This window comes from Miscanthus floridulus, chromosome 1 (genome assembly GCF_019320115.1).
Source record: "Miscanthus floridulus cultivar M001 chromosome 1, ASM1932011v1, whole genome shotgun sequence".
Lineage (NCBI taxonomy): Eukaryota > Viridiplantae > Streptophyta > Magnoliopsida > Poales > Poaceae > Miscanthus > Miscanthus floridulus.
In genome coordinates, this window is record NC_089580.1 from 162777630 (window position 1) to 162801642 (window position 24013).

General features: G+C 44.7%; 1 protein-coding gene across 1 annotated transcript; it reads right to left on the bottom strand.

The window, feature by feature from the left end:
- Positions 1-8437: 8437 nt before the first annotated feature.
- On the bottom strand, positions 8438-16116 carry LOC136546171 (phytochrome B-like). Its single transcript, XM_066538143.1, has 4 exons — positions 13593-16116; positions 12091-12898; positions 10343-10636; positions 8438-9141 (listed from the first exon to the last, which is right to left on the bottom strand). Exons 1-4 carry the CDS (start codon positions 15799-15801, stop codon positions 8919-8921), a joined length of 3534 nt encoding a protein of 1177 aa, XP_066394240.1. The 5' UTR covers positions 15802-16116; the 3' UTR covers positions 8438-8918.
- Between the last annotated feature and the right edge of the window lie 7897 nt (positions 16117-24013).

The window sequence follows — 24013 nt, forward strand, 5'->3', positions numbered from 1 at the left end:
AAACATCGTCGGAATTGAAGACAAGTCAGACATATCAGAAGATTATGAAAAGGATGACCAAATTCCATCCTTCACAGTGAACAAAGACCCAAGCATCTAGCTAAATGATGAGGATACTCCATGGTTATGGCGTGATCATAACCAAGGGATATATGTTAAGAAGAAGTTCACTACGGTGCCCGCTTGATATATATATAGTGATGTTTAATAGTGTGTATTAGAGATATTATGTAATAATTATAAATTCAGAGATGTTTATGAGGTATTTCATTTTTTTCTATGTTCAGATTAAATTTGTGTTTGATGGTGGGATTTCCATATCGTACAAAGCAAAAAGCAAAAGCAATGCATCTGATGTGAAAAAATTAGTGAAAAATTTATTTTAGTCCCGGCTTGATATGGTGATGTATTAGACCTATTATATAACAATTGTGACTTTATATTTTTTTGTCGTGTTTTCATATTTTCTATGATTTAAATGAATTTTCTGCTTGACAGTGGATTTCCCATGGAGAATGTGTGATGAAAAACTAAATGATCAATGTTAATAAGATGTGAAAACTAATTTCCTATCGAAAAGCAATAGTTTTAATGATTTTAATGAAGTAGTATATTTTTACATGGTGCAAATTATAATTATTATTTACACTATGTTAAATATTTATACAGTAAAACAAAAAAGTTTAGGTTACAAGTTTTTGTTGTGTATAATAATGCAAAACCAAGTCCAAGATTTTTTTATAATTTTTTGGATAATATTTTATTTATTAGGCAATTAATAACTCTCTGCATATTTATATAAAAGAAATATATATAAAAAAAACTTCTGGAAACTAGCAAAAAGCCAACTGTAGTCCACCTTTACTCCTAGGTGGATCAGCCACCCGGGACTAAAGGTGGGCTACGTTTTCGCGGCCCACCAAAAAACAACTTTACTCTCGAGCCGTGGCTACACCTGGAACTAAAGGTCATGCCTTTAGTCTTGGTTCTAACCATCACCCAGGACTAAAGGTCCTTTAGTCCCTGGCCATGGCTTCACCCGGGACTAAAGGTCTACCTTTATAAACCACGCCCTTCTCCCTTCTCTAGTTCTCTTCCTCTCTATCTCCGTCAAGCCATGCCGTCGCCTTATCTTCTCCACCAGATCTGATCCAGCAGCGCCACCGCCCCTAGGCAACCACCCTAGCCTCGCCTCGTCATGCGCGCACGCTTTGTCACTGGCCCCACACGCACTCGCGATTCTTCTCTGGCCGGCCAGCGCATGCCTCGCTCATCCTCGTCTATTGTCGCCGCAGCTCGCGTCACTCGTCCTCGCTGGCCCGCACGCCTCGCTCATCCTCGCTGGCCCACACGCCTCGCTCGTCCTCATTGGAGCTCGCGTCCTCGTCCCCGACCCACCTCGCTCATCCTCACCGGAGCGCCGGCCCTTCACGCCCGAGGAGGAAGCCGCCATCGTCCGCGCCCACGCGCGGCTCGGCAACCGCTGGGCTGCCATCGCGCACCTCCTCCCCGACCACACCGACAACGCCGTCAAGAACCACTAGAACTGCTCCCTCAAGCGCAAGCTTGCCACCACCGCCGTGTCTGGGTCGGGAGTGGTCTCCGCTGCCGCCGTCGCCTCCTCGCTCGTCCTCATCCACACCAGAGAGCACGTGTGCCTCTATGGCTCTCATCTCCGGCTGTCTAGCCGCACCGTCGCCACAGTGACCGCCTTTTCTTCTTATTAACCCTTTTGTAATCGGATGGATGCGTGTGCCGAGCCCTTGTGCCGACAATCTTTTAATGGGATATGGCTCTTTGATTTTTGTTGCGCGATTTTGCGCTGAGCCATTGAGCCAGCTCTTGTGCCTGCTGCGCCATGGCCGTAGTCATAGCCCGCCCCGAACGTTAGAAACGAGCATCAGAAATGTAGTCCAACTTCATGATCCTAGGCCTCCTTGTAGCTCATGTTCAGCTTCTGAGAAAGCATGCTGTCCATTGAAGTAACATCAGAGCAACACATTAAATATGCTAACAACCAAGTTCCCATATGGTCCATAAAATATTGGGTACAAACCAACATGTGCTATTAAAATAGAAATATTAGTGGAGAACTTCAACCCTGAGAATGCTACATTCGAGCAGAATTAACAGGTTTAGCAAACAAAATGAATGATTGATAGTTCCTAAATTGCGCAGACAAAACACAATGTTAATTACTATATCCCATAGGACATTACATTATTGCGGTTAACAAGATATGAAATCATCTAGCTATATATACTACACAAAGTAGCAACAGAATAGGTAAGAGTGACAAATAGTTTGTAACTAGAAAGCAAATTAGAGAAATCAAAGTTATATAAAAAATAGGGTTATATAATTAATTTATATTGTTATATATCTAAATTTGTTATATATATCACTTGCCAATAAATATTTCTAGAAAATAAGAAATCAAAGTTATGCTTTGGAGACTTGAATTTCGAGCATAGTTATTTAATTAATTTTAAGCACATGACTCGATCCATTTTATAGATATATGGTTTTTATTTTTTATAGATATATCTAGTGGTGTAAAAGCTAGATGGCTACCCCGAGAGACATGGATAAAGAAATGATGGATATTATCAACACCAGCACTCAATTTGCCGATGGTGACCAACATGATATAGTTGACGGGAGTCAATACCTGGCTCTTGAAAATAATCAAGAAAATATTGTGCAAGAAAATACTGTCGAGGTATATATATTTTTATATATATTTGAATATTATATATATATTTGAATATCTATCATCTATTATGTGTACACATGATATTTATATATTCTTTTTTTTATACGTAGCCCTCTGGATCGATGACCACAATGGCAAAAAATAAAAATATTCGAGGCCCGAAAAAGCCATTGGAGTGGCGCTACATAATATCAGAATTTAATATCGAGACAGACGAACCACTTGGTCCACATGCAAGGAAATTCGTGCAACACTGTGGGTACCTTGTAAGGGATAGACTTTCAATCAGTGCCCGTGAATGGAAGCAAAAGATCAACTAGCCTCATGTTAGTTTTGTCTCTAATCTTGATAATAATTTAATTTGAGATGATATCCTTCAATATTTCACGTTGCAAGCGGATGATTATGATGATATCAACGATAATGAATTGAAGGAGCTAGTTCAAAAGTGGGCTATGAAGAAGATGGCCACACAATTTTAGACTTGGAAGAAATCCCTATACATGAAATACATCAAGAAGAATCTAACGCCCAATTTTAATACTAGAGGCCTGCTCGCGAAGTTGAGGCCCTACTAGAATGATTTTGTACAGTACAAGACATCAGAAGAGAGTGAGGAACGAGTGAGAAGGAACCAAGAGAATGCTCGACAGAAGGTATACCACCATGGCATAGGATCAGGTGGCTACACGACTGCCATTCCCAAGTAGGAAAAAATGGAAGCGGACATTCTTGCCAAAGGTATCACACCAAAATCACTCAATTGGCCAAAACGCGTAAAGAATTAGTTTTTCGCTCATGGGAGAAGACTGGACCTAGAGACCGGAAAGCTGGTTCATGGCCCAAAACTCGAAAGAGCAACACAAAGATTTTCTTATGCTCTACAAGCTAAAGCTATTGGTGTGTTCAAACCAAATAGAGAGAAGGATGAACTGACGTATGCCATCAGGACTGCTGAACACAGTGGCCAAACGAGAGGTTTAGGACAAAACATTTTTTGGGAGCATGGTTTCCCTAACGACAGAGATACCTACAGAAGCTGATAGAGAAAGAAGGATGAGGAAGTAGCACGGATCAGCAGGTTGGAGAAATATGTTTGTGAGTCATGGAAGGCGTTGCTTCAAGCACAGGAGCACAAAAAAGACATGCAAGCTAGAATGCAGGACAAAATCATAAAGCAAGTGCAAATAGCAATGAGTGCCCAAAGGCAAGCATCAGATCCAGGAATCAACATTAATATTAGCCCCCCTAATCAGTTGAAAAGCAATTGCGCTTCCATGGAGTTGCTAAATCAAGATGACGCAATGCTATGTTTCCCCGTGGATGACATCACTGCATCGTTTACATCATGTGAGCTACATATTTCAAAAGATAATGCCAAAATCATGGTGGCTCTCGATGTTTTTTCTTCTCCAGATCCTACCAAGACACCAAGAATCCATGAGGCAATAATACCACCTAGATATGTTAGCGTCTTAGTGGATAGAGTTAACAAAGGTTGTAGTAATCTGGCTCTTGACATTCTAGGAGGTGATGGGGAGAAGACTCTAGGAGAAGCAGAGAAGACATTCATACTATGGCGCAAGCGCTACATCATTATTCCTGGGGTCTCTAGTCCACCACCACTTCCTCAACTGTTAGACAATAGGTGTAGACAAAAGTGAACGAAACAATTTTTTCACTAATTTTCTATTGACATGCATGATTAATAATAACAATTTCTTATACCTAATTATTCTTTTTTGTACTCACACAGCAGGGCCTCCGCCAACCTAAGTCCAATTATTCAATCTCTAGATCATCATAGTGCTCTGGACAATGATTATACAACGCCGCCACCGCCGCCACCTCCAAAGAGGTCTTCAACGCCTCCAAGAACGTCTCCAACGCCTCCAAGGAGGTCTCCACCGCCGCCACCTCCAAGGAGGTCTCCAACGCCTCCAAGGAGATCTCCAACGGCTGTCCCGCCTTCCTTGATGACCAAGAAGCAGCCAGCTCCTAAGAGGTCCACCCCACAAACGAAGCCATTGGCCCACCAGCCAGCAAAGAAGAAAGCCTCCTCTAATCCAGTTATTTCCTAAAAATTGTCTTACGAGAAAAGTGAAAAGGAATTAAATACTATAGTACAAAAAGATGTGAACAATTTCTTCAAAAAAGTAAGAAAGCAACGAGAAGCGAGGGAGAACCTGGAAAAACCGTACTTCTACCTACCTCTAGATCTTCTAAGAAAGAAGGTGGACCAGAAAAAGCGGGAATCTCAAAAGACCCTGCCAAAATCGAACTACGACCACTTTCTCACCAAGTCATTTGAGGCGGCGCAGAAAAAGACTAGAGCAGGGAAAGGTGTTGCACAACTCGAACAACAATCGCAACAATCAGTCCCCCCTCTTGTCATTCATAATGAATATGGTTCAAACCTAGACTTACTGGACGTCGATTTTGAGGACCTAGTTCGGTTTTACGAGGATACTAGTTTGGACCTTGCCCAAGTGCTCGTTGAAGGACCATCTGCTTCGAAAGTGGATCCTTAGAAGAAATTTGAACATAGAAATAGTCTATACAACCCTGAGGCCTTAGGTGAACTGGGTACGCAAATGTACCTGCTAAACAAGTGGTACATGGCGGCGTGTGAACGGGGAGAGACCTTTGTTTCTGTCAGAGTTAGAAACCAACATTACTTCCGTGGCGATGACGTTATATATATCGAGTTTTTAGAATTACACCAACTATGCCACCTGGACTCTCTCGACAAAAGTCTCATTAGCTGCTATTGTCTGTAAGTATGATTATTTTCTACTATTAAAGTGTATATATATAAAGCTACATGTATATATATAAATTATATATCCTCACACTATATTTTTATATATACAGATATGAGATGACAGAACTCAGAAAGAGAAAGGATAATGATGTTGGTTTCGTTGATCCAAATGTTGTATTCAAACACCCTAATCCCCCACCTCAATGACTCGAGAAAAATCTCATGAGGTTCTTAGTGAACCAACAAAACAAGGACATACTCTTCCCCTACAACTTCAAGTGAGTGTTAAATAATTAATGTCGATCATATGGATATTTGTTCAATTATTTGCTTACTAGCTAAGCTATCTCCCATATATATATATGTTGACTCTAGTTAATGTCAATCATATTTGTGTATAAAAATATATGCAACAATCACCGGATATTGATGGTCATCGATATAACCAATAGTCGGTTGAGCATCTTAGACTCGTTAAGAAAAGAGCAAACAGAGTATCAAGACATGATAGATATTATCCAAGGATAATTTGATCTCTCTAGCAACTATATATACCCCGATCTCTTAACTGCAATAATTATTAAAGGCCAAATTAATTTTTTATTTTATTGGGCGCAGTGTTTGGAAAAGTTTCGTTGAGGAACACCACATGAAACATTGCAAAGCGCCACGGGATGTAATCGCACACAAAGTAAGTACTAGCTATATTTATATATATATAATTTAATTAACACCATGCATGCTTTCAATTCACCGAATCTTTTTTCTCGTAAAAGTGGGTTCTGAGGCAAGAACAGGGGAACAACTACTGCGGATACTATGTTTGTAAGTTCATCATGGCGTACTCAAAAAGAACTCCTGAAGAGATTCTCAAAGTACGTTATATAAATATATTCATATATTCACAATTTCTTTTATTACTCATATATATAAGTAATCACGTGACCAACACACACACACACATATATATATATATTAATACTTTTTCTTTAACTTTTATTGAAGACTCTATGGTTGAAGGAAAAAGTCATACAACATGACCAACTGAAAGCAATTCAAGAGACCATAGCAGGATTTCTTAATGACCAGGTCCTAAACCCCGCCGACGAGTTCTACAATGACATGAACGAAACATGAAAGCCAAACCAGATGGAGTGAATTTGTTATCCCAAGGATATGATAGAATATACAATACGAGCTTTATTTGTAATATATATATACATATTATATGTACATAAAATAACGTACAATATATGTATATGCATGTAATATATACGTTAGTTTCATACTTTAGTTTGTATAAAATGTTCAAACATTATAAATGTGTAGAATACGTATATTATTAGCAGCGTAGAATACGTATTCGAAAACATATTCGAAAACCAAAATGAATCATCAATTAAAAATAGAAAGAAAAAAAGAAAAAAAAAAGAAAATCTTTAGTCCTGGTACCAACTGGGACTAAAGAGCCGATCCACGTGGCCAGCCTAAGAGGCCTCTTTAGCCCCGATTGATATTACCAACCGAAAAAAACCGGAAGGATCCGTGCTCCCGCTTGAGAATCCAGGAGTGAAGAGGTTTCTGGCCGGCACGCAGGACATGCTTGTGCTGAGCCGCCGGTACGGTGTGAGACCTGCCGCTTTTGAATCACAGGTCTCAAGTTTCGTAGCGAGTCGCCGAGTCCCACTACTGTCCCAGTATCAGAACTGATACGTACAACGGTGATGTCAATCACGTACCTCTGGGGGCAAAATTTACTTTGTCATTATGTACTGCCGACAGTATAGATAGCCGGTGAGAGCAGTGTACTAGGTAGTAGCCACAAAAGATCTGTTATCTGTATATGCATGGCATGTGGTTTGTGGCACGGATTGGCTTTTAACTTTGGAGTCATGCATACTAAGTACGCCACAGTCACACACTCACAACTGTACGGTACATTACGAAAGCTACTAACCAGCTTGCATATAAGACCTATAAATGACTGACTGTCCTGTAAATGACTGACTACTAGGGGTGAGAAAATTCACTCCCAGGGGAAAACGGTATGGATATTTTCCGACCGTATTCGAAACCGAATCCGTTTAGAGGGGTTGAGATCTGTCCGTGTCCGAGTCCGGATATCCAACATCCGATACCGTATCCGTATCCGAATACTCAAATCGCATATTTATGATGTCGATATCCAATCGTATCCTATCCGACATAGTTGACACTATCCGTATTCGAATTCGAATCTGGACAGAAATATGAAAACAAATGTAATATTGGTGATATCCGTCTATATCCGATCCGTTTTCATCCCTAAGAATAAGACTATACGCTTACTTAAAAAAAAGATTTACAGAGTATATACTCTTTATTTACAGAGGTGGGCCGGCTAGGCTACCGCTTTGCAAATTAAATCTCGTGTACATCCGCTTCCGCCACGCCGCATTAACTGATCTTACATTAGCCAATTATTAGTCACTTAGATGTACTGGGAACGTGCCCTGGCCTGATCCAAACATGCATACGCACTTTGCGAACCCACAGCCATCAATAGTGCTAAAACGAAGACCACGACCAGCGCCAAGTCGAAAGGCGCCCTGCATCATGCACCATTGCGCCAACTACCGGATGCATGGAAGCAGCGAGGCATGAGCTGCACACAGAGAAAAAAAAAGGTGCACCGTGTGCCCTATACACGCAGAAGCAGCATTTAATCTCACATGCAGCTGCTGCATAGCGCATACCCTTGCATAGTTGCATGATAGTAGGAGGGATACAGATGAACGCACAATCTGTCATCAAGTATACTCGAGTACAGTGTACATGTTAGTGCCATATATATATGCCTCGGTACTGGACATGTTATCTGTTAGGTGCATGTCCATTATTCCATTCGATCGATGTTTTGTTGTGAACGTTCAGCAAATATATAAAGTCCAACCTCACTAAATAGCAAATCTTGAACGTTCCACAACACATTGAACACCGATTTTCAAGCGAATGTTTTTCTTTCTTTTAAAGAAAGAATGGCGAAATTCCAGAGGAACCGAATCTAGATTAGGGTGCAGTAGACCCGGAAAGGCCGGCAAAATAAAATAACCGTGGGAGCTGAAACAACTCCTTATGCATAGTACAGAACAGATTATATACATATATAAGCTATATGTACTATGTGGCTCTTACCTACACTAAGAGCCACATTTGCCGCATGTGTACATAACAATCCGCCAGACCGCCATGGACTCTGATCTTGAAACCACAGCATGGATACCCAAACTTACAGCGGTGCACCGAAAACAGCCTCCTCAACAACACTCAATCATTGAATTGCCATGGCAGCTTTGATTTGTTTCCAGGCTTCTTGTAAATTAGGCACCCTCTTACCAGGGGAGCTAAGTTACCTAATCGACCGAGAAGTTAGGTGGAGTCAGTGCAGATCTTAACATATCAGCTGATTTCTCTACCAGCTGCTGGACGAGGCTGAGGCAGCTCGAGGACGATGAGGAAGAAACTCCGCTCTGACTCCCTGATGTATTGGACTTCGCCGCCCATCAATTTGAGGATCTTCCTGCATGTGCTTAGTCCTACGCCTTCTTGGGTTGACCATTGGGAATTGCTGAACATATCCTGGACAATGTCAGCGGGGAGGCCCTCACCAGGGCAGGCAAACCTACAGATATGCAAAAATCAAAAGGAAATCACTTAGTTCCATTTATTGGTACTCTCAAGTCCCAACAGAGGCATTGAGTTTTCGGTTGTTGTTAACATTTGGAAGCTGAGTCTCCAGAATGCAAGAAGGTTGTTGAAATAATGAGTTGCAGAAAAGACAATCACTTTTGCTCAAGTTAGGGCAGGACACTAAAATAGTAAAATTCATCTAAAAGATCCAGATGATTACAGATTTACAGTCCATGGCACCATTATAGGACAGTTTTGAACTTCAATAGGTAAGGTCGTCAATTCTCAGTTTCTCTCACCAATGTTCTATGGCAGGCAGCAGTTTTGGTATCTAATAGACATCCAAAAGTACTAATCAAATAGATCCAGATTTGTATTTTTCTATGTTAATCTAAATATTGTTCTGTAACAGAAAAAAGGTGATATCTTTTAGTTGGTACATCATATGAGAGCAATTAAAAATATATATTAGTGGTGTTGTGAAGTATTAGTGGATTGCCCACCTCTTCCCAAACGCTTAAGCTTTTGGGTTCACTTGGTTGGTGCATTAAACCTAACATGGTATCAAAGCCAGAGGTCTCAAGTTCGAGTCCTGGTAGAGGCATCTTTTAAGTCCTCCGCTCCCTTCTTTATTTCCACGTTTGCGCCTTGTTCTGGCTGCACGTGAGTGGGAGTGTTGTGAAGTATTAGTGGATTGCCCACCTCTTCCCAAACGCTTAAGCTTTTGGGTTCACTTGGTTGGTGCATGAAACCTAACAAGTGGGACGGAGGTAGGTTACACACTTGAACCCAGTTTGATCAGGAGTTGTAACGACTTTGTATAGGCTGCAGTATAAATCCAATGCGTGAGCTCAACCAAATAATGTCAGTATTCGTTTTCTCTATTTTCCATTACTGTTGCCTTCTGATACCGATTATGTTACCATCAAATCCCACAACCAAACAGCACACTAAGTTAAAGAAATTGAGTCAACAGAAGAAAACGAAAAATACAGCATGATGCAAACAGGATAATTCTGTCAAAATTCTCACAGACCAATATTTGAAAGGTATCACACCACATATGCGGCCAACCAGCCAAAGGTTGAAGTAATTCATGTTACTTGTCTTCTACCAAAATTCATCAACACATATTCCTTGAAGAAACAAAAAACATTTTGTGACGAATTATAATCAAAGAGCAAGCAGCTAACCTGAAGATGAAAAGCTCTGTATCTGTTCCGTCAGAATTCTGTTTTACATTTGGTCTGACTTGTATTTCTACCCAGCCATTCTCAGATGGAGCAGACCGCACCATGCTTAGCAAGAAGTCAGCCAAAACTTGTTGAATTCTAAATTGATCACCATATGCTGATGCATCCTTGATTTCATCAGGGATATCCCGAATAAGTTGTAAATCCCTCTCCCTCAACAATAACATTGCTTGGCTGACAACAGCATTCATAACGTCTCCAAGAGAAAACTCACTTTTCTCAAGTACCAAAGAGCTGTTACATAAAGAGAAACAAATCAACAAATTTTCAGTTAATCAATTGTGGAAATAACAGCAGCATTCAAACTTATGTCTTAGGGTACAAAGAAGTGAGAAAACGCTACTGTCTACAGTCTAAACACTGAACCAATGAACCTAAATGAAAATTAGGTCAAGCAAATAATTTTTTTACATAATGAGGTCAAGCAAATAATGTGACAGTAATAATATAAGATTGTGTAAGTAGCTATTCCAAGTGACATCTTGGTAAGTTTTTGTTTAGACTTTGCCAAATGAGAAGCAACTATTCTGTTGAACATGCCTTAAGTTTCTGGGAATTCATTATCAATAGCAAGACAGATGGACCTGATCAAGTGTACAAAAATCAACCAGAAGGGATTTGAGTTTCCGTGCAAGCAAATGAAATGCAGCATCTCCAAATAATTTATGAAGCTCCTCAAACAAAACTACAGGCAGAGGCATGTTAGACAAAGCTGCTTGAACTTTGGTGACATCCCCCTAAAATGTGGTAAGGTTATCAGTTCACAAGGCTATTCCTTTAATTCTAACAAAAATCCATGATATAGCATTTGAAGCACAAAGTTTCACAATCCTGGTAGTAGTAAGTATGCTAACATTGGTAAGCAGAAAACCCCCACTATGCACTTTTTTTGTTTTTACAGAAGTTGGCTTTTCTAACATAATTTGACCTATTCAGTATATACAGTAGTTATTGTATGTACTTGTGTAATATTCACGCTATCCTTGAAAAAAAAACAGAGAAAAAGACACCAGATTCACCAAGTTCCACTGGAAACTGTGAAAACCAGGTCCTGGTTATCGTCAACCATTAGATAATTACAACCATAGCAATGTACATAATCAACCAAATGCATGCCAGTCACTGTACAGTATGATGGTATGGTACTTTGTTTCAAATAAAAAGAGGTTTCCAAACCCATAGGAGTCTTTTAAGCACAGTACTACAGTAGGATATGCTGAAGCTTCTAAAACACCAATGCTTCTTTTGAAGCACAGCAATCTGGACTGCCTTCATATTTGCAATAATATATGTTGGCAAATGTTGCTGATCTTACACAGTTTCAGATATTGGCCGAGCAAGAGAAGCAGTCCACACAACTGCCATAAGGGATAATAACAAAGGTGTCTTAAAGGGCAGTGCAAAAAACAAGGATCCTCGTCTAATGTTGACAATAACTTATGTGCAAGAGAAAATTTATTTAAAGAACTGCAAAGACAGTAGAACAAACTGCGATAGTCTAATGACTGATGAACTTCGCTAATTCCCACTCCGATTTTGTACCTCTACCAGTCAAGATTAGCGCCAACTAAAATTTAGACTAAGGCTACTCCAGGCTCAAGTTAAACGAATATGAATGATCAAATGTAAATATTCAATGCAAATATTAGAGAATGGGTGAGCAGAAGGGGTAAGCTTAGAGTACTGACCCGTCCTCAATACTTTGGAGACTGGCGTCCTTAACAATCTTGGACATCTGTTTCTCACAAGCAGAGCAAGTTTCAAGGAACTGCCTCTGATCATCATTTAAATCAGTCATTTGCAACAGAGAGTTGGTAAATCGGATGCCACTAAGAGGATTCTTTATCTCCTGGCAAATATAGGCCAATTCTTTCATCCTTGCATAACACTTCTTTTCTTGTTGTCTCTGAATCTCAAAGGCTTGCTGTATTTCAGCGCTTGCAATCTGCAAGAAACAAAAGGCACCAATGGATTTACCATCCATTTTGCTCCTTGTGTTGGCGGTCAGTAAGGCCTGCACATACTTTCCATTCTTGTCGAAAAATGAAAAAGGGAGCTTCTCACAATCCTGCCCTCCTATAGCATTGTGAATGACAACCATGAGCTTTGTCAATGCATCTGGGCCCTTGAGTCGACAAAAATTTCCAAACACCTCTCCAATAAGAAACTTACCAACAACTTCACCTCTCGACCATCCTGTAAGTTTTTCCATGGCTGTGTTCCACTCTGAACAAGAAGTGTTCTCATCTGATGCAAAAATTGGTGGTATCAGAGGATTAGGATTGTGTACAATAGCTTTGTAGTCCCCTTGTATGTTGATAAATTTATCCATGACCACCTTTTGTCCTGTGACGTCTTGTCCAACAAAACAGACACTAACAATATTTTGTGTGTAATCTCTACTGGAACAAGCATTGACAATAACAAATATTGCTCCCTTAGATTGCTCTGACCCAAATGTCTTCAGCTTTATCTCCACATTTTTGTCTTCCTCACCTGTATGGGAAGCAACTTCACAAATTAGCACCCTCCAATCGCACATCCATCAAAGCTAACATAGCTTAGCTACATGCATTGGGAAGTAGATTAAATTAGTTCAAACAGCCTGGGCGAGAAACAATGTACTCCTGTGAGTAGCTAACACAACCTTTGGTATAAAGTTTCATATGCACACTTTTCACATATGAGCATTCCTATCTGCTAGTTATAAGCACCAGGTTCTTAAAATACTGTGGAAATGGTTGAGTAAATTTGATGGTAGTCTCTAGTTGGTCCCCATTTTCTATATACTTGTGCGCCCAAGAAACTGAGTATATTTATTAAAAAACCTTGACCAACATAGGAGAGCTTTTAAATTAAGAAGAAACATGCAAAACTTTGCCTCGACAAGGACTTGAACTTGGGGGTCTGGTCTAGGCGTACATCCACACCGTCGACCAATTGAGCTAGGCTTAGCTCCTTCAAATATCCATTTTCCAGGAGTATATATATCACACATTTCAATATTTGGTCTAATAAACATGTATACATCCTGTCCATACACTTCTGTTATGTCATATACCTTTTTTTTATATACCTTTAAGAGATACAACCAAGAACGAATAATCTTTTCCTCAACAGCACTCCGCAATTCTCACAAAACATAATATAAAAAGCAATAGCATCCATATAAGAAACAAAAATGGAATACCTCTTAAAGCTCGCGAGAGTAGCTTTTCGACTATCTCCTCAGATTCCTTGAAGATAAGATCATTTACCAGAGATTTGCCCATTGCCTCCTCAACTGAGAGGCCTGTCAACTCGGCAATTTTTGCATTCCACCCATTTATACATCCATCAGTATCTACTGCAAATATGGGTACTGTTGCTGTCTCTATCAACCGAACCATCTCTCTTGCTACGGAGCTAAGCTCATTTATCCCCCGCAATTCTAGCTCCCCAAGCTGAACTTGTCCATTGACAATGGCTTTTGAGTTGCTAGTGCCCTCTGCAGCATCTCTGAAGGAGTCACGCAATATGAGCTGCAAGGAATGTATTGCGTCCATTTCTGCATTCTCCCATGGTAGGCTCCTGCTTTTAACCACTTCAAGAAATGCCTTGAATGATGACCGTGGGTGCATCCTCTGACCATCATCCTTATCCTTAGGGTGATGCTTTGCACCACCCCATTTGATCTCTTTAGCTGTGTGTGACCGAAACCAAAACAAGTAATCACTCGGTGTAATATAAGCCACCGCCATTCCACACACAGCATCCCATAATGCAGCAGCACCAAGGTAGCCTGCATCAGCCAGGCTATCTGTGCTGAGCCCTGTTGAGTCCCCATGACACACCGTCAACCACTCGATGATATCCTTAATCTGAGACTCAGTGGGAGTGACACCCAATGGATAGTACTTCCCATGATAATAGAGTGCAGCCCCATCGCACTTCACAAGGTCCATGATGCTGGGGCTCTGCGTGACGATGCCAGTTGGTGAATCTCGCAGTAGCATGTCACACAATAGCGTCTGAGTTCGCAAAATGTGCTTCTCTGACAGCTGGTGCGCAAGCTGCAATTCCATGTTGAGCTGCAGCCCAAATGCCTGCATGAGAAACTCGCAAGCATACCTCAATGGAAAAGGGATACACCGTGGTGATGTATGGTGGCACACCACTAACCCCCACAACTTCATTGCCGAGGAGATGCCACCCCGACCTGTTTGCTCGTCGTCACCACCACTGCTAATGATGACTGCCATAACAAGCGACGCAATTGACCCCATGTTCGCCATGTACTGCGCATGGCACCCGTGCGGAGCACGTAGCGTGGAGCCTACCAAACACAGCGGCTGCGACAGCCCAGGATCTTGTATGACTCTCACCGGGGTGGCATGGCAATCGGCAATCATTCGCACGCGGTTCTGCCGGAACAGGAAGCGCGACGCCTGGGGGATATCTGTGGCGGGATAATGCAATCCGAGGTAAGGCTCAAGGTTATCGCGCCGGCTCTCGGCGACAACTTCCCCGTGCTCGTCTTCATGGAACCAGTACACCATGACACGGTCGTAACCCGTGAGCTCGCGAACATGCTCCACGACTGTGTCGCAGAGGAGCTTGACGTCCCCGCCGGGTAGCGCCTGGAGGCAGGAGATGGCGCGGACAGCAAGTTTCTGGGACTGGACTGCGCCGGCCATGGAGAGAGCGGGGTCCTCGGAGCGGGCGGGCTCGAGGTCGATGACGACGCCGACGTCGATGCGGTGGAGGATGGCGTAGAACGGCTTGGAGGAGACCCTGGAGTGGATCCATAGCGGGTTGAGCAGCGAGATCTCGCGCGCAGCGAAGGCGCGCTCCAGGAGGACCGCGGACGAAGGGGAGAAGAGGAGGCGCACGTCGGCACCCAGGGAAACAGGGGGCGGCGCCGCGGAGTCGAGCGAGGGAACGGAGTGGTGCGGCGACAGGTCGAGCAGGTCGGCGACGTTCTCGGAGAAGGCGAGGAGGCGGAAGGAGGAGTCGTCGCCGACGGCGAGCGTGCAGCCGAAGGGCTGGATGTGGCCGCCGCGCTGGATGCGGGAGAGGTAGGCGGCGATCTGCTGCTCGGAGGACGGCGTGGGCGGCGCGCGCAGCGACTGGGAGTAGTCGAAGCTGCGGCCCGACGCGCCCGATTGCTCGAACACCGCGTGGAGCCGCGCGTCTAGGGTGTACTGCGCCACGGCCTTGGAGACCGACTCCGTGGCCGTGGCCGTGGCCGCGGCGCCCCCGCCCCCGCCACCTCCTCCTCCCCCTCCCCCGCCCGCGCGGGACATGCTCCCGCCCGACGACTGCGAGTGGTGGTGGTGGTGGTGGTGGGCGTGACGCGGCGCCTCGGGTCGCGCGGAGGAGGGGGAGCGCGTGGGCGTGGCGCGGCTGCCCGACGCCATGGCGGCGGAAAAAAGGCCTGGGGCTCTCGCTGGATTAGGCGGCCCCGTCGTCCGGTCTTGCGCTCGTCAGTCGGCTCGTCGGCTCGCTCGCCCCCTCGACTGGGGTTCGTCCGATAGTCATCACGAGGATAAGAAGTGGGGGCAGGGGCGTGGAGCCAAGGATAGCGCGCAAGGCGATGCGCCGATGACGATGGCATGGCTGGGATAGGGATGGCACTGACTGGGGGAGGATCGAGGCTGGGCCGCAAGGGGTTCAGGTTTGGAATGGATTGCGCTCGCGCTGGGGACGACGACGAACTCCCAGCTGAAAGCTGATCTGGATACGGATACTTTCACCTTTGCAGCTTTTAGTTAGACTAGTATAATACCCGTACTAACGCAACAGTTTTATCTAGAGAATAATCATAAAAACATTCAATTTGTTATTTTATAGTTTAACCTTTACCCAATTATTATATTGTAGCCTAAATTACATTTGGCGTAAGTCCTTTATCATTTGTTGCACATCTTCAGGGATGTTAACATTCGTTTGCAGGACTCATCAAAATGTCAGCCAAGAATTCCTTCCTCAATGTAGATGATAGCTGCGCATGGTATAGAATATAATATGCTAGTATTGTATGTAGTGTACGGAATATAGTTGGAGACTATATATGCTTACAGTGGTGATCCGTGGCAATCTTATGCCGTCCCACGACTTCATAAAATTATAGACAAGAAAGCCTCCCAATTTCCTGGCGGAGAAGATCAGTTGTTTATTTGATGTACATAAATTAAATTACTGTTTTTTTATAGAAAAGTTGAACCAAATTTTGCGACACTTACCAGTATTTATGACTCGAAACCTTTGTTACATATTTAGGGTATTTTCGCTCCCAGTAATAAATATTTTCGCTCCACCTAGAATTTGATAGTGCCATGGGGAGATTGAACATTCTAGCATTAATGTGGAATGTAGGTATATATGCCATTTCTTGATGATAACCCTTCAAACATGTATTATCTGGTAGCGGTTCAAGCGGATCCATAATATGCACAGTTTTGTTTTGCATGTCCAGTATGAATAAAATGTATAGTCCATTCTGATAATATGGTAGTAGAATCTAAAAACAAACACAGAGACTGTAAGTGGTTCATAAATAAAATAAATAAATTCTTATAAAGTAGTACCCGGCTATAATCTTGAATTTTGTAGTGCATGTCTGGCCAGCACTCAAGTACCTTTTTTAATTTGTTGTAGTATACCTTATCAATGCCACCAGTACATCGTGGTTCTCTTCCAAACCTAGTTATTTCTTGATAATGATTGTAATCGTCAGTATATAATTTTTTAATCACATATATTACAAGTTTTTGATGAATTATAGAATTTCAAAACTTACAGCAAATTTAAGATCCATGAAGTGGCATTTTTGTTTATGCAACATCATTTCTTTGTTGCACGCAACCATCCGAATAGCCATATTAAACGGGGAGTTGTACAGGATGACAGGTAGCTTAAACCTGAAGTTACTTATATCTTTCTGAAAACATAATGAAGTCATGATATATTAATCAATACATACAAAAAAAACTTATTACAGCTAGAAATTAATTCGTAAGGAATTACCTGTGTGACATGGTCAGATAAATTAGTTCCAGTCCAATACTCCATATAATTGATCATCCATAATCCACAACTACATCTGTGCATAATACAAAAAAGTGAGGTATATAGATATTGTTCGTTATGAGAGAATGACCTATACACAAGATGGAAAGTTAACTTACATATCTTTTTGCATTTGTTCAGTGATCATATGTGTAGGTCCCCGAGTCTGGTAGTAGGTGACGCAGGCGCGTAGTGCCGGTGTCTAAAAAGAATTCCCAGTTAAGTTGATAATCCAATCGTTGTACAAACGATACGAGCTGCACCGGCAGGTGCATCGTACCGATGTAGACCCCAAGCTTGCTGGAAGGCGAGGTATCAGCCTTGTAGCAAGGTCTAAGTAAGAAAAAATATCCCAACTGTATGTGAGTCGCCAGTCGCATGTAGTCGAGACACGAAGTCCTCGAGCTGTGGTCGGAGAGTGGTCGAGGCAGTCCCCGAGCATAGGTCGAGGAGCGAGCAACGAAGTCCCCGAGCTGTGGTCAGAGAGTGGTCGAGGCAGTCCCCGAGCATAGGTCGAGGAGCGAGCAACGAAGTCCCCGTGCGTAGCTCGAAATTCCTGCAATATAAATATGTAGAATGGTAGTACATGATGTACAAAATAATAAATTATGGAGAAAAAATCAGCGATGAAGAAATAGCGTATGACGCTCAGCAGTCATTTGCAAATGAGCATGATGTGATAAAGCAGTTGGTGCTTTTATAAACATCAGTGTTAATGTGAAGTTTGTGTTTATACTTAATATAAACTGCCCGACCAGTTAGTATGTAGCTGAGCCTCCAGCCCTAGCTAGCTTCACTGTAGCGTGGAACGCGGAGCCCATGTGCGTGTAGGAAGGCGTCGCTAAGGAGCCGCTGCCAATGACCCGTAACGCAGAGGGCGGACGCTCATACACGTGTGGAGAGAGCCGGTCGATAGGGCCATTTCTGGAGACATCGAGCGTCAACATGACTGGTCGAGGATTTACATTAAGTATAGCTGTATGTTATATTTAAGATGATATACATGGACAAACATTATTTGAAGAATAATCATGACGAGAATGTTGTGGAGAAACGTCGTAATGAAAATTATATTAAATATAAATATTAGAAGTGTACTTATCTTTAGATAGAAATCTGTTCGATGGCGATAAAGTTGTCCGATCCTCGTGCTTTTTGGCCTGTTGTGATGGTGGTCGCGGTTGTCATAGCGCCGTTCTTCGTGGCGATCATCATTGCGACGTGGTCTGGTGGTCGAGGTGGTCGGAGCTCAGCGGAGCCGCTCGGGACGTGGTCGACGTGGTCCGTGGTCGATGTGGTCGGAGCTCGGCGAAGCCGCTCGAGACGTGGTCGACGTGGTCGGAGCTCGGCGGAGCCGCTCGATACGTGGTCGACGTGGTCCGTGGTCGACGTGGTCGGAGCTCGGCGGAGCCGCTCGAGACGTGGTCGGAGCTCGGCGGAGCCGCTCGGGCCATGGTCGACGTGGCTGCTCGACCAGTTCGGTGGTTGGAGGGCATGTACCTAGTTCCATCGCATGGGGAGGCAAAAGCCCTCGGGCATGTCCAGCCGAGGTTGGACGTAGTCGGAGATCTTCCTTGCTTGCGTGAAGGTTACGGAGTAGCTTGATGGCGGTTTAGTAGATTGTATGTGGTCTTCTCATCGCAACATCCCCCGTCCTTCGCTCTGGCGCTGCTCCACGCGATGCTAGCGAGCAGCGATCCCATCTGCTCCTCGCTGGCAACGTGAAGGCTGGAGCCACTCGCCTCCTCGGTCAAAGCATGCAGGCATGCAGCGGCCACCAGACACTGGGTGCCATCTTGAAGCGTTTTGAGACAGGGTAGGAAATGCCACGACGCACACCCAAAAAGAGAAAACAGAGGACCATGGTCAAGGGACCTCACCTAGCGCAACGGTTCCATTTACGTGACTCACATAAAAATAAACAAACAAGAAAATTTTTCCAATAGTCTCAGTCACAAACTTATATTTAATCATACATTCTGTAGCACACTCATAAGAAGGCACAATAAGGTCGTATATGGCATATTACAAAACTAACATGATATTATTTTTACATTATAAAAATAAACAAACAAGAAATTTTTTCCAATAGTCTCAGTCACAAACTTATATTTAATCATACATTCTGTAGCACACTCATAAGAAGGCACAATAAGGTCGTATATGGCATATTACAAAACTGACATGATATTATTTTTACATTATAAATTAACGACGATATAAGGTCGTATGTCCCATAGAGTAAGCAAAGGTTGAGAAGGCATCGATCCTGGAAAGAGTGCGACATCACAAATTATTTGTGGTTTAAAAAAATTCAATACTAAATAAAAATAGAAAATGTTTGAGTACACCCACCATTAGTCAACAGTTTAGGACGTCTTTATAAACAATATTTTTGGTGAAGTTGCAATCTAATTCCTAATTTGGTTTCACCAAAACTCTTGTCGTTGATCTTGACACACCCCTCGACAATGCAACATAAAGTTGTCCATGTGAGAACACAGGTTCTGGAAGATATATTCTAACATTTGGAATGGTTTGCCCTTGCGCTTTATTGATGGTCATTGCAAAACTCAATCGAATTGGGAATTGTTTCCTCTTCAACTTAAATGGGAGTGAAATATCATCGGATGGAGACATAGGGATCCTAGTTATGAACACTCTCTTTCCTTGATGTTGCCCAACAACAATTTCTGCGTCACTTGCATTGTCTTGGAATGCTCTAACCATTAGTCTTGTTCCATTGCACAGGCCATTATTAGGATCAAGATTACGGAGTAGAATAACATGGCAGTTGGTCTTTACTTTCAGCACATGTGGAGGGAGACCTTTGGAGTAATAGAGTTCAGAAATTCAATTGGGTAGTTGTTAACTGAATCATCATCAACAGAGTCGAAGCTATGATAAACCTTCTCCTCACCTGGAAACATGGCAATCATCTTTCAGTTTAGTTGATCAACATGCTCATTTTTTGTTGAAAGGATGGCATGTGTGCTCATATATTGTGCTAATCTCGCATTTTGCACAAGTGATGGGAAAACATTCTGAATGAGCATGTTTATAGAATCTTCATTATCATGTGTATAACCAATCACAATATCTTCTGGCAGGCGAACATAATCATCTCTGATGGTTTCTTCAGTTCCATTACCAATTCTAAGGAGGTAACTTGAAAACCATGGGTCAGTTTGAGCCCTCATATTACGTGTCAATCTTATCTTGTGCATATTGTCCCACAAATAAGATCTTTGTAATGACACATCAGTTACATGTGCTCTATTTAAAAAGGTTATATACCTCTGAATTTGAAGATGAAAAATTTTCCTACCGTACTTGCTACATCTCTGAACCGCCTCGGCAAGTGACCGATAGTACTTCGGAAAAAATCTACATTTTGTAGTTTCATATGTGCTATGATCAAAAGTAAAGATAAAAAAATTCATGTACCCTATACGCATCTATACGTATATACGCAGTTAGGTGTATGCATGTGTTCAGATGCGATCTCAGAACAAAGACAGGAGCTGGGCATGGAACATATATACGGCGGCATGGATCCATCTCGGCGGCAACATGTTTGACGATCGAAGTATACAGGCGTACCTGATCTCCTCGCTCGCGACCACCTCGCCGACCACGCGTCCTCCTCGCGCGCGCGATCGTAGCGACCGCGGGAGACGACGATCGCGGTAGGAGCGAGACGTATGCGACGGCGCCAGTGCACCCTGATCCTCGCTCGCGACAACCTCGGCGGCCGTGTGCGCGATCACCGCCTACTCGCCTCCTCCGCCGACCGCGGCAGGAGTAGCAGCGCCTCCTCCGCCTCCGTGCGTGTCCGGGAGGTTCCATGATTTTTGGCGGCATGGCGTTCGTAATACTCGGTGGGGGCTGCATGACGTGGGTGTGGGGGATGAGGAGATTTGATACACTCAATCCAGGCCCTCGATTGTGTAATGGGTAAGGAGAGAGAAGGCTTAGAGTGCATTTGGACGGTTCGTTTGAAATGTGTTGTTTTCCTGGGTACACTTTTTGGGGTGGACTTAGAGGGGACATCTCAGCGGGGGGTCGTTTTCTTGTGTAGACGTAGGAAAGAAAAGATGGTGCATTAGTAGGGTAGATTTGTTTTATTCAGACCATTATAATTTTTCATATTTAAAGATATATTATTATAATTCATCTATTTTAATAACTGCTATTCTAGTTCTCCCTCCCTCGTCGGTACCATTTTATACGTCTTCCGCGTACATGGCCCAGGCACGTATACCTACGGGAGCTGGACGGACGCCGCCTCCTCTGTTAGAATGAGCCTACCAGCGGCAGCCAGCGCGTGAGGCAGAGCGGCGGCGCTCGCTCGCGGCGGCCTGCGCGTGTGAGCGGAGCAGCGCAGAGTGCCATGAGCGCCTCAGGCGGCCTGCGCACGAGCGGAGCAACGGTGAGAGCGACGAGAGCTGCGGTAGCCTGCGCATGAGCAGAGCAGTGGCAAGCGTCCGTGCACGTCCGTATTGTGAAGAGCGCTTGCACGGTGCCCAGCGCGGCGCAGCTAAGCGCGTCCATGGCGGCATGCGTGCTGGCCCTCGGCGGCACGCGGAGGAGCGCAACCAGCGCCACCAGGAGTGGCCGCCAGTCGCCCACGGCCGTGCGGTGCGCCTCCTCCCCGCAGAGGAGGCTGTGGACCACGGCCATCACGTGCTACATGGCGTCGCCAGCCCACAGCGCGGACGTCAGCGCGTCCAGCACGCCCGGCACCGACGCCACTTGGTCCCACGTCGAGATGGAGATGTTGAGGTCGTGCAGGACGCCGTGGGCCGTGGCGGCGTGCGGGAGCGCGGTGTGCAGACGGGACGCTCGAACGGTGCCGCACTCGCCGGCCACGTGTTGCCCCCGCACTTTTGCTCAGCGGCGGTGGCCGTCCCTATGCTAGCCGACCACGGGCACCGTGTGCCACTTCCACCCTACCTCTCCACACACCTGTGTGTTCGTCAGCCACTTGCTGCTTCCGCACAAGTAACCGTGGTCAGTTTCTCCTTGCATTCTTTGTTGCAGCCGTAGGCAAGGCACTCATTGTTGCTCCGTGCCTGGCTAATTTGGTCATCAACGTACGGCCTGCGCACGAGGCACGCGCTTGTTGCCACTCTTCCTCCTCGCCGTGGCTACGACCGTGACCGCGGCGAAGCTGATGCCCAACTACTACAGCAACACGTGGTCGAGCGCGGAGCAGATCATTACGGACGTGGTGTCGCAAGAAGCTGTCGCACTCGACCACCCCCACGGGCGTGCTCCGTGTCTTCTTCCATGACTGCTTCGTTAGTGGGTGCGACGCGTCGGCCCCCAACGTGTTCGCGTGGTCCGAGCACGATGCCACGCAGAGCTAGTCACTCCCTGGGGACGCCTTCGAGGCCGTCATGCACGCCAAGACAGCGCTAGAGCTCAAGTGCCCCATCGTCATGTCCTACGTCGATGTGGTGGCCCTCGCTGCTCCGCCTCGTGCGCTCGCGCACAAGCTACCGTGGGCGAGCGCCGCCGCGGGCGGGCTCAATCTAACAGAGGAGCGATGTTCGTATGTATTCGTGTATATGTACATGTCTGACAGTGGGCCATGTATGCGGCAGATGTAGAAAAATGGCATGGACGAGTGGGAGATAGAATTACGATGGTAGTTCTCCAAATAGACGAATTATAATAGTGTATCTTTAAACTTGAAAAAAATTATAATGGCATATGCCGGGTTTATAAACCCGGGGTCCCTCATGAACCTGCTTCTCAGCAAAAGCTCGGCCCAGCAGACGATGTTGCGAACGACACGCAACTCCTGGGCTAGTCAAAAAAACCTAAAATGATAGGCCAGAAGGACGATCTAGTCTCCAACCGAAAGGCCCAGCCAAGGAGGAACCACGCTCGCTTCCGACTCCGGCCCGCCTCTCTGACCAAAAGGCCTAGCCGAGGAGAGCCGATGCTCGCCTCCGACTCCGGCCCATCTCTCTGACTAGAAGTCCTGGCTGGCTCGCCTCTGACCCCGACGCTCGCTTTTGACTCCGGCCCGCCTTTCCGACCGGAAGGTCTAGCCAAGGAGGAACGACGCTCATTTCCGTCGCTTCTGACTCTAGCCCACCTCTCCGACCGAAAGGCCTGGCCGAGAAGGAACGACGCTCGCCTCTGACTCCGACTCGCTTCTCCGACCGGGAGTACATCGAACCTTTGCTTACAGCTTTTCTCCGGTCGAAAGGTCGGAGCCGACTGGGGAACAACCGACCGAGGACGCCCGCTCAGTGAAGACCTAGGAAATGGACAAAGCAAGGAAGGCAGGGTGCTCTAGTCAAACCACGATATCCGGGACCGTATCTTGCACACCTGCAAGACAGTACTGTTAGGACATATCAGAAGGGTACTTTATATCCTTCCAGACATGTCAGAACACCAATAGTGTTATGGACGCCGACATTTATCCTACAGTATGGTAGGCGCCGACATCGGCCGTACCATAAGATCACGATGGAGCCTATCACATGCATCCGGACATCAACAATGTTGTGGGCGCCGACAAACCACCTTGTACCCGACGGC

Excerpts from the sequence above, each read along its gene's own strand:
- LOC136546171 (XM_066538143.1), bottom strand. The coding sequence starts at position 15,801 with ATGGCGTCGGGCAGCCGCGCCACGCCCACGCGCTCCCCCTCCTCCGCG. Across the intron at positions 12,899-13,592 it reads ACTCTCGCGAGCTTTAAGAG|GTGAGGAAGACAAAAATGTG; the intron begins GTATTCCATTTT and ends CTTCCCATACAG. Across the intron at positions 10,637-12,090 it reads CTCCAAAGTATTGAGGACGG|CTCTTTGGTACTTGAGAAAA; the intron begins GTCAGTACTCTA and ends TTTATGTAACAG.